The sequence below is a fragment of the Abramis brama genome (genome assembly GCF_963993115.1).
Source record: "Abramis brama genome assembly, chromosome: 10".
Lineage (NCBI taxonomy): Eukaryota > Metazoa > Chordata > Actinopteri > Cypriniformes > Leuciscidae > Abramis > Abramis brama.
In genome coordinates, this window is record NC_139972.1 from 34100059 (window position 1) to 34112222 (window position 12164).

At 36.9% G+C, this 12164-nt stretch overlaps 1 protein-coding gene across 1 annotated transcript; it reads right to left on the reverse strand.

Moving 5' to 3' along the window:
- Positions 1-200: 200 nt before the first annotated feature.
- On the reverse strand, positions 201-1091 carry LOC311091042 (olfactory receptor 6N2-like; the record flags this gene model as incomplete). The annotated part of the gene is made up of 1 exon (XM_084126773.1): positions 201-1091. One exon carries the CDS (start codon positions 1089-1091, stop codon positions 201-203), a length of 891 nt encoding a protein of 296 aa, XP_083982899.1.
- Positions 1092-12164: the final 11073 nt, after the last annotated feature.

Below are 12164 nucleotides of genomic sequence, written 5' to 3' on the forward strand. Positions count from 1 at the left end.
TTATTTAAAGTAAATTATCAAGTACTCTCTACAGTTCTTTTTTAGTTACTAGAACTCTTGTGTAAGTGAACTATACTAGCTAAGCATATGTCAGTACCACATGCTATTCCTATTTCACTTTACTTGTTTTTTTAAGGCAATCGGTTTGCATGCAAGTAAGTCCAACTAATTAGATTTTACAGTGTACATCAAAAACACATCTATTTGGATGCTTTTATAATACATATAATTTTTTTGCGAATTTCAGGAAAATTTAAACCATAAACAAGAGGGTTCAGGATGGGTGGTACAATAAGAAACTGCAGTGAAAGAATAATTGACAGGCTTAGAGGGAGATCCAAAGTCGTGACCCGACTCAGAGTGACCTCACAAAAAATAGCAATAGAGAAATTTAAAAGGATCACTATGTGTGGAATACAAGTTTGATATGCTTTTCTCCTGAACTCTGGTGAACTTTTTGTACAAATTATAAGAATTTTAACATAGGAATATAATATAAAACTTAAAGGCATGATAAGAGTTGTGTTCACTATGAAAAAGCCAAAAACATTATTAATAATAGTGTTTGCACATGACAGCTTGATAATTTCCCAGCTGTGACAATAAACCTTCCACAGTTTGTTACCACACATAATCAGTCTGGCTTTTAAAATACCAGCAATACCAACACAAAGCATTGGATAAATCCAGCTTATAGCTATTAAAACAGATAAAATCCTGGGAGTCATTATGCTGTTGTATTGTAAAGGATTACAGATTGCTACATATCTGTCAAATGCCATTAACATTAATATTGTATTTTCATTTGATGCATATGAATAAATGACAAAAGCCTGTAAGAGGCATGCTTCACGGGACACCAAGTGTGTATCAGACAGCAAGTCTGTCAGTAACCTTGGGAAAAAGCCAGCTGTTCCAAACACAGAGTTGATGGACAAACATACAATCAGAATGTACATGGGCTGGTGTAAAGTCCTTTCCAGACAAATTGCAATAATTATAAAGGCATTAAAGAATATAATAGCACAGTATAAAATAATTCCCAAACTGAAGAAAGTGTATTTTATGTACCCAATATTTTCAAACAACATCAATTAAAAATATGTTCAATTTTCCATTTTTCGTTAAGCAAAGGATGGATTCATTGGCCTGAGGATGAAAGAAGACACAGTTCACATGATTTTTACCTCAAAAAAAGATTGTTTGGTAACACTTTATTTTACAGTGTCCTTGTTACATATGCTACATGTAGTTAATATAGTAATAACTATAAATTATGCAATTATGCAAGTAGCTACACACAACTAACCCTAAACCTATTCTTAATCCTAACTCTAACCCTACAGTAAGTACATTTAGTTAATTAATATTACTCTGCACCACTGCATTGTAACAACGACACCTTAAAATTTAACCTTAAAGTGTAACCAACTGTTTTCATGCTTATCAGCTTTGTATAATTTAGCCACAATGTTTAATACATCATGCGAATATGAATTATTTAGTCAGTTTAACAATATACATGTACATGAAATTGCATTACCAGAAATACCTTCTGTGATACGATCTGACATTACCATCACTTTATCTTCAGAGAATGTGTAAATGTGCAGAGAATCAGGTCTAGCCTATGTGTGCTCTGTTTAGAAGACCTAAGAATCACCATACATGCTTTTTTTTATATAGCATAAAACAAGTCTCTGAAGACCTCTCTGCTGTGGTTTGGTTGCTTGATTTGCATAAACAGCACACCAGAAGTTTTCCTTAACTAAAAACATTAAAAACGTGGGTAAAAATCTTGTAACTAAAAATGTACTGATAACACAGACACAATAATGAGGTTGTGAGTCTTTGGAAAGGTATTCTAGTTGAAATTTAAATTTTACATATATGTAAAGTGTCAGTGGGAATATGGTACTATAGAACTAGATTAATACACCATGTTCTCAGTTGTGTTTGACTTTTAAATTACAAAATGTATGTCTTAACACAGCCTTCACCAGCCGGTAGTGATATTGATCTGTGTATAATTTAGTAGTATGTGGCATGTGAACCTCTCCTAATTAAAGTGTTGAATGGTTCATGCTTGAAGTCATGTGGACGTTCTCGTGAACAGCATTTCCTTGGTGTTGTGTCTTGTTGTTTATGTAAAGTAAGAAGTGTGCAAATGTTACCTTTTCTAATGCTAAATCCGGTAACACTTTAGAATACTGTTCCTTCATTAATGAATAACTACACAGGAACAAATGAGTAATGCACTATTAACATTCTAGTAATTAACTAACAAGAAATAAGTAATAGCGCTCAGTTGAATGTGGTAGTTCAAAAGCTAATCAGTAACTACTGTTTTTTTCAGACCTCACCAGAGAACTACTATATATACAGGTTAATAATTAACATGAATAATGCATAATTTAAGGTATAATAAAAGGTAACGGTAATGGTAACCCACTAGTAAGGAATCAAGTGTTACTTCATCCTTCTAAGACTAAGAGTTCTAAGACACTGAAGACTACTAAGAACTATTCAGGTTGATAATTAATATTAATAATGCAATGTATAATATAAGGTAACGGTAACCCATTAGAGTAATGAATCAAGTGTTACTACATCCTTTTAAAAGAACTAATAATAATTTGGATCAGTATTCTAAAGTGAAAAACATGATAACTACCTAATATTGACTGAAGTCATTGTAAGCTTTTGAGATTTTTGTAAGATTTTGAATAGTAATTCCTTCCGATGGATTTGGTAACACTTTAGTCATTACTTGTGTTCCCCCATGATCTTCACTTTAGAATACTGATCCAAATAATTAGTAGTTCCTTTAGAAGGATGTAGTAACACTTCAATTCATTACTAATGGGTTACCATTACCTTGTATTATACATTGCATTATTAATATTAATTATCAACCTGAATATAGTAGTTCTTAGTAGTCTTCAGTGAGGTATGAAAAATAGTAGTTAATGATTAATAGTGAACTACCACATTCGACTGAGCGCTATTACTTGCTAATTAGTTAATCAGAGTTTCTTGTTAGTTAACCCTTAGAGGTCGGCAATCACGCCGGCGTGATCTGATCGCTTTTTTCCTTATCAGTGCAAAAAGTAATCAAAATTCTAATATTAATTTTTATTTTATATGCTTGTGTTATACATCAATCGATCCTGTTAAATGTGTATTATTTTTGTGTATACTCACAATAAAAACAAACTGTTGTGCTTTTTGCCAAATACAGAAAAATAAACACGAGGCGAGTTCTGCCTTCTCTCTGCCAGTGTAGTCCATTCTGAAATGCGTCCGAAAATGAATCATAACTCAGCGAATACTTCTCACACAGACACGTGAGATATGTCTCTATGAAGCTTGAAATCTCTTCTTTTAAATGAAATGTAATTTATATAAAAAACAAATGTTTTCAACTCATGTAATCCGTTTGAAAGCAAGGAGAGGTACCGTTTTTCCTTCTGCCTCATTATCTCTAAATGAGCTGAGGCCGCCCCGCCCCCCGGCGCGATTCACATGTAAATAGTTAGGTGATCTAGTATGCATCGCATACGCCCCCGATCAATGCCTCAGACGACGAACGGCAGCATTTTGAAGAGCGAATTCCGCCGAGGACACAATTTCGGAGTAAGTTTTACTTAAAAGTCTTTTGTCTTTTATTTTTCGTGTTCGCATTTATGAGGAAAAAACAATATTAGGTGACAGTTCTCCATTATGGACGCGAGCGCTCTAAAAAAAAGCACTAAAAGACTTTCAAACTTTCACAGAGACCTCAAAACAGAAAGTACAAATCCTTTCTTTAAAACGAATTTCGTTTTGTATCAATTGTATCTTAATTTTAATAATTTTTTCATTAACAAATTTCCTGGATTTAAAGTAAATATAGGCTAGCAATCACAACATAAGGTGCTTGAACTGGAGATCATCATTAACCAGACCGTAGCCTACTCGCCTCACATGTCTAAAAAATGTGAAATATATTTACAGAAAGCTGGTTCTAAACAAAACCATCCAAAACAAAAAACTATGTAGCCTAATAAATGTGCATTTCTCTGGTGCATTCACTAGCCTACTGCGAAGATCGCGAGTCAATAGGCTATCGTCAACTTCATCTTTGCCAGAAATTAAATTTAAAACGCGTGTGTGAATGAATGATGATGTTTTAGCAAACTGTATTGCTATACTGAGATGAGTAAAAATCGACTGAAATATGTTGAAATAAAATGTAGGCTATTTGTATAAGCAACGTATTAAACTGCAAATTAACAATATGCCCTAATATTTCATGAAAACAACGTTACAGTCAGGCGAAATATGAAAGACAACATCTTGTTGACTAGATTTGGGTACAGTTTTTACTGTAGAATATACTGCCACGTCAAATAAGCTTTTGTTTAGCAATTCCTAAAGTCAAAAATAAAGTCATCAACTAAGATGTTAGCTGTTCCAATGTTGACTACACTGTAAAATTTTTCGTTGTGAATTTACAATAAATAATTGGATAAATTTTGCATGACTTTCACAGTAGGGATTACAGCAATATACTGTGAAATATACTCACAGCAATTTACTGTAATTTTATATCTGTGATATTACAATGCATTGTTGTAAAAGCACAACTGTATACTGTAACTTCACAACTTCAATGACAAAGCAATTACTGTGATATTACAGTACATTACTGGGGAATTACAATCTTTTGCTGTACATCATTACAACAAGGCCCTGTACTTTTACAGTGTGTACTGTGAAAGTAATGTACAAGTTGACAATAATTTACTGTGAATTTACAATGTATACTGTGGAAGTCATGCTAAAATTGTCCAGTAACTTACTGTAAAAGTAATGCAGATGAAGCTTCCATTTACTGTGAATTTACAATCATAGTACAATTAACCCCCTCCCCCCAACAAACAACTCTGAGGTAAAGTCAATGTTAGCCCAATGGCATATTTATTAACAAATAAATATTTTTCAATGTACAGCAGATGCCAAGAACTTCAAGAGTTCAAGAAATTCAACTTTCTAGTCATAAAAGCCATCTTAAAATGCAGAAAATGCAGAGAAATTGTGCAAACTTGCAATTCAACTACCTGTCTCACAATTCAACTATTCAACTAGCGGTGTCACAATAACAGTAATGGACAGGATGGGAATGAGGCCTTCATGGCAAGGCAAGATAAGAGAGCAAGGGAGAGAGCAATGAAAGAATGTCGTAAAGGGGTCAGGCGCTCCTCTCAGTCTCAAACATTATAATGAGTCCACACGCAACAGCATTGTGTAAAAATCTTGTAGTGCAAAGTTGTCTTGAAAAATTACAAAAAGAACAAGGCTACTCAAAACTGAGCCTGACAACTACCGCTGCAAAAAAAAAAACTATGATGCCCACTCAAAGTCAATAGTTTCCTCAAAAGGGTGCTCACATGAGGGTTCATTGTTGTCCGCTTCTTGGTCTTTGAGCCTCTTTCAGGATTGATGCCCAGGAAGCACCTAATAAGCAAAGATAGTTTCAGTTTTAAATAGACTTACAGTATGTATTGCAGACAGCATTTATCAAGGTGTGCTTTTTGCTGTGCTTTTTCCCCACATCAAACCCTAATAGATTTATAATCCAAACTTGTTAGATCTTACTCTCACCATAATTTTTTTAGCCATTTTTAGCCAAGGTGCCTCAGGTTAGGTTTGCCTGAGGCAAAGTGGTTGATTTTCTACTATGAGAGGCCATATCAACGTGCGCCGCCACTGAAATGCATCTTCACGCAATTGGCCAGTTGGTAAATTAAAACCAAACCCTGTTGAAAGTATGACAAACACATCCTTTTCAATTAAGGGCCTGAGAGCATTTTGTTCTGCTTTTAAAGAAAATTTCATCTACTTCATTCAATACATTCGCATTTCGCAATAGACGTTTCGAAATCATCATCACATAGCCTGCCCCAAAACAAAATAAATAGCTGTGATTGGACTGGCAGGTATTTGTCAGCATAACATGTGTAGAAACCCAGACTGATCTGCAGAGCGAAATTGAGTTCGCGAGATCAGGATGGTCTCACCAGGCTAGCCTCAGGTACCTCGTTTGTCAGCATTTTAGACCTCAAGACAATCATTGAGTTGGAAGCCTGTACTATAATGTGAATTACAAGATTAAATGTGATCTTTATAAAATACCTTTGAATGAACTCCAGCGTTGACAATCCAGCGGCAGGATACTCAAGGTTGAAGACGTAATAGCTGCTGAAGAAAGCAGCTACTCCGTGTAAAAAGAAAGGGTGTGGGCCCATCACAACATGTCCCTTTGATGGATATAAGCCATCCAGAGGGCTTCATCATGTCACCTGAAATGAACAGATACAACATTATGTGTTATGAGCACTTTGCGATCTGCTTAAGATACAAAGGGCTATACAAATGTAATTCTTATTATCATTATAATTATTATTATTTATTGTGGTCATGTAGATTTCTAGAATGAAAACAAAATAATGAGTTAGAAATGTCAATACTAGATCAAAGTAACATTACCTTGAATGATCAAGCAGGGGGTGCTGGGGAGTTCTGCAGTATTGACGTCCACAGCAGTGGCACATGGCTGTAACATAGTTAACACACAATAGCATGGATTTGGTGCTTGCTGGTAAGAGTAGCTTAGATTGCAATTTCAGGTAGAAAAGTGTAAGGTTCTGTAAAAATAGGTTTTCGTCGACAGCTAATGGCATTTGTGGTTCATTATGTTCCTCGCCAGCCTCTGAATATGACTGACTGGGTCCTGGCAACGGCTCTGTAGCAATAGACTTGTCTAAAACAAGGTCATCTAAAACTGAATCCTCTGCACACCTATGTTTTCTGGAAATATGTGAAGCAAAAGTCATCACGTGTGTGAACGTGCAATCACAACCTCTAAATGGACATCTAGTTACCATTCCTCCCCTTATGTGCATCTTCAAATGCTTAATAAGAGAGGCCAAAGTGTCACACTTAAATGCACAAGCCTCAAGCAGACATTCCAAGGGTGTGTCAGGTGGTAGAGCTGATGTGTCAGGTGGTAGAGCTGATGTGCCAGGCAGTATAGGCCCAGCAGCCTGCAGGTTGGACCTATGCTGCCTATACATATGAATTTGCAGTCCCGTGTGTTTTCTGTACCTCCGTGAGCAGTCAGGCACCCCACACTGGTAGTGATAATTGGGGGCATTGCTATGCAGTTTTGTGCTGAACATAGTTACACACATTCTAAAACTAAAAAACTGGTAAAACTTCATTTTTCCATCTTAAAAATATATATAAATTACGCCATATGCTCTCATTGACAAATGCGGAACAATTAGTTCATGCGTTCATGACCTCAAGGCTAGATTATTGTAATGCTCTACTGGGTGATTGCCCTGTACGCTTAATAAACAAACTACAGCTAGTTCAAAATGCAGCAGCTCGAGTTCTTACCAGAACCAGGAAGTATGACCATATTAGCCCGGTTCTGTCAACACTGCATTGGCTCCCTATTAAACATAGCATAAATTTTAAAATATTGCTGATTACTTACAAAGCACTAAATGGTTTAGCTCCGCAGTACTTGAGCGAGCTCTTAACGCATTATAGTCCTTCACGTCTATTGCGATCTCAAAATTCCGGCCAGTTAATAATACCTAGAATATCAAAATCGACTGCTGGCGGTAGATCCTTTTCCTATTTAGCACCAAAACTTTGGAACAGTCTTCCTAACATTGTCCGGGAAGCAGACACACTCTGTCAGTTCAAAGCTAGATTAAAGACACATCTCTTTGACCTAGCATTCACATAATACATTATAGACTTCTATAATTCAATGTTAGGCTGCATAGATTAGGTCAGCCGGAACCGGGAACACTTCCCATAAATCCTGATGTACTCATTACATCATGAGAAGAATGGCATCTACGCTAATTTTAGTGTCTGTGTTTATCCCGAGGGTTTCCCGCAGCCTGCCGGATCCAGGCCGTATCCAGATCTGACGAAGGACCTTCGCCTGGACCCGATGACAACGCAGTGCTGAAGTGCTAACTAGTCTCTCCCTATGGAGGATCCCGTTACCACTCTACAGATAAGGCGTTGTCGGGAAAATTCGTTTCGCGTTCCTACCCCGAAGTGACAAAATAAAATAAAATTATTTATAAAAATGTATAAGGAAAGACAAGTACTTTGTTTAGGCTTGGCTTGTAGGGAATTCCAAACCTGCGCACATATATTCAAACGCACATAACTATAGAACCAATTCTAAATGTGCATGTGAACGCCATCAGCGTTTCTCACAGGTTTGCGTTTAAAGTCTGTGTAGAGAGAATGGTGTCGTCTTAGCGACCCCTAATTTAATAACAAATGATTGTTGCGACGGAAGCGAATCAATCAAAACTAACTTTAGCTGGAAAATAATATTAATAAAGGACCACTATAAAGCCAAAACAATCTCTGTTACCTTAAATTATACGCTTATCTCTGTAAAGCTGCTTTGAAACAATCTACATTGTTAAAAGCGCTATATAAATGAAGATGACTTGACTTGACTTGACTTGACATTCTCAGACACATGCTCACAGCCAACGAATTTACAGTTGAACATTGTGGTGCATGTTAACTAGTCACCTACCTAATCTATTTCTCCTCACTCTTAGCCTGACACTGAACAGGATGGTTAGCCTCGCCCTCTGATGACCTGGAAAGAAAAGAAAAGAAAAAGGAGAAATTACACAAAGGCAACCAACAATAAGAATTTCAGTTTGAATGCAGATTATGATCATTGATCATTGTAATTTAATTTTAGCCGTATGTCAAAAAATATAGTGGTATATATATAGTGTTTTTTTTTCTGTAGCACTTTGAGATTGCTCACTCAATGTAAAGTGCATATATATATATATATATATATATATATATATATATATATATATATATATATATACAGTCGTGCTCAGAATTAATCATACCCCTGGTAAATATGATCAAAAATGGCTGTAAAAAATAAATCTGTATCGTTTATCCTTTTGATCTTTCATTCAAAAAATTTGCAAAATCCTAACCTTTAATTTAAATAAAAGAATTGAAAGTGGGGGGGAAATCACATTATAAAATACGTTGGCCACAATTATTCATACCCTTTTATTAAATACCTTTTTGCAATCTCCTTTTGCCAAGATAACTGCTCTGAGTCTTCTTCTATAATGCCTGATGAGTTTGGAGAATAACTGACAAGAGATCAGAGACCATTCCTCCGTACAGAATCTCTCCAGATCCTTCAGATTCACAAGTTCATGTTGGTTCTTCTTCTCTTCAGTTCAGTCCACTCATCTTCTATGGGGTTCAGATTAGGGGACTGGGACGGTCATGGCAGAAGCTTCATTTTGTGTTCAGTTACCCATTTTTGTGTTGATTTTGATGTTTGTTTTGGACCGTTGTCCTGATGGAAGATCCAACCACGTCCCATTATAAGATTTCTAGCAGAAGGCATCAGGTTTTGATTTTTTATCTGTTGATATTTGATAGAATCCACGATGCCATGTATCTGAATAAGAAGTCCAGGACCTCCAGCAGAAAAATATGCCCACAACATTAAAGATCCAATGGTATATTAAATTGTACACATGGGTTACTTTTTATCCTTGTGTGCACCAAACCCATCTAGCGTGTTTGCTGCCAAAAGCAAACTCTTTTTTTAGTTTCATCTGACCACAGAACCCTGTGCCGTTTGAAGTTCCAGTCGTGTCTGACAACTGAAGATGCTGGAGGTTGTTTTTGGATGAGCGAGGAGCATTTTTCTTGAAAACCTCAAACAACATGTGGTGATGTAGCGGTTGTTTGATTTTTTTTTTTATAGGCTTTCTGACCCCAAGACTCAAGTAATCTCTGCAATTCTCCATCTGTGATCCTTGGAGAGTCTTTGGCCACTCAAACTTTCATCCTCACCGTCCATTAAGACAATATAGACACACGTCCTCTTCCTGGCAGATTCATAACATCTTTAGTTGATTATAACTTCTTAATTATTGCCCTGATGGTCAAAATGGGGATTTTCAATTCTTTAGCTATTTTCTTACAGCCACTTTCTATTTTGTGATGCTCAACAATCTTTTGCTGCACATCAGGGGCCGTATTCACAAAGAATTTTATCTTACCACTAGGAGTACTCCTAAATCGCACTAAAAGATTTTAGCTAGGAGTTTTCTCTTAAAAGTTATTCACAACGCCTTTCAGACCTACTCTTAGTAAGGAAAAATAACAACTCCTAAACTAAGAGTGAGTCTTCGTTGCTATGGATGACGTCAATTCTCATGCACGAGCTTCCTCGCAATGATCACGGTGATTGGTTTTTAGATGACAGGGCCATCATGCGGAACATAACACAGATGCACCAAATCATGGAATTACGACATCTAAATATCTGTGTCCTATACAAAATAATAATAGTAATGTCATCGAAATGCATATATAGTGACATGTTTGTGCAGGCCCCAGTGAAGTGTAATTCTAAAAAGGCAGAGAGAGAGAGAGAGAAAAGTCGTGAATTCAATTAAATGAAATCAAGGTAGCCTAATACCCTAATGAAAACCGCCACTTGCCTAATAATGAAAAACGACACTTGCATTAACACTTGCTTGGTTAATTGACATCCTATTAGCCTAAATAGACTACTTAAAGCAAGGAAATGTTTCTCCTATTGAAGTAATGTAATAGTTGAATGACGGTGGATTATGAACTCGCCAAAACGGAAAAGAAAGCCCAACTGGACACAGGATCAGTTACTGTTGCTGGCCCAGTTGGTGCTGAAAAAAAAAAAAAACATAATAAAAGGGAAATTCGCCACTGGGATATCAAGCAAAACTAAGCGTGAGACATGGGAGAGGATTTGTTTGCAGATCAATGCAGCATTCCCGCTTGTGTCGCGGACCCCGGACGACTGCGAGAGGCGGTGGTATGCACTACAATCGCAGTCGAGGGTTGAGATTGCAGCCTTTAAACGGGCAAGCATGGCAACAGGTAGGCCTATAATATTAAATATATAATATCATTATTGTTTCATGTAATTCTAAAAACTTCCTGCTTGTCATGAATGTAATGAATTATGAAACAAATGTCATAAACAATATGCTTACATTAAAGTGTGCTTTTAAGTGTTATGTAGGCAATGCTTTTGAGTTGGTGAAACTTTCCATGTATGTGTTAAGGAGGAGGATCAGCACCTAAGCCACTGAGCCACATCGGTGGTGTATAGTGTCACTGGGTCAGACACCAGCATAACGGGCCTTGAGGGTGCAACTGATCCGGCAATGCAGCTGCTAATGGAAATAGAGGGGTAGGCTATGTTTATGCAATGATTGCAATACTTGTACATTTTTGGTGATATTTAATGAAGGACATACAATATCATTATGTGCAAACCACCCACCCACACAAAAAACTGTGTTCACAAATTATAAGATGTTTTAACAGGTTACAATTTATGGTAAAGGCCAAATGGAAACCCAGGTCCTTCAGGTGCAAGTCATCTTCCTCTTCCTGCGCGTCTTCCTCTTACTGCACCTCTTCCTCTTCCAGCACCTCTTCCTCTTACTGCACCTCTTCCTCTTCCAGCTTCCTCTTCCACAATCTCATCACCTGCCTCTCCCCTCAGTCCTGCTGCTGGTGCAAGGCCATCACCCCTGGAAGAATAGATGATGAAAATGGAAATGCGTGTGTTAAAAAGGTAGAAAAAGGTCATTGATGCAAAAGAGAGGCTAATACAATTAAAGTCTGAATATTACACTCTAAAGATTGCAAAAATGCAAAGGGAATAAACACACTTAAATTGAGCAAAAATGTTTCTTTACTCATTTGTGCATATGTGATTATTTACCCAAAGTGTGTATGGACAAAGTGATCCCTGAATGCCAGTCCACATTGTTCCACTTCATCAACAAATTGGTTGTGTTCATTGTCATCATCATCGTCATCGTCAAATCTCCTGTCTGTGGTATGTTCCTTTGCCGGCACAGGTTGTGAAGAAGCGCACACACAGTGATCACTTTACTCGTCTTCTCTGGACTAAGGCGGATTTCACTATGTAAAACATGGAAACGTCGCTTTAGCTGTCCAATCCCCTTTTCCACCACACTGCGTGTCTTCTTGTGTGCTCTGAAACATACACCAAGGAA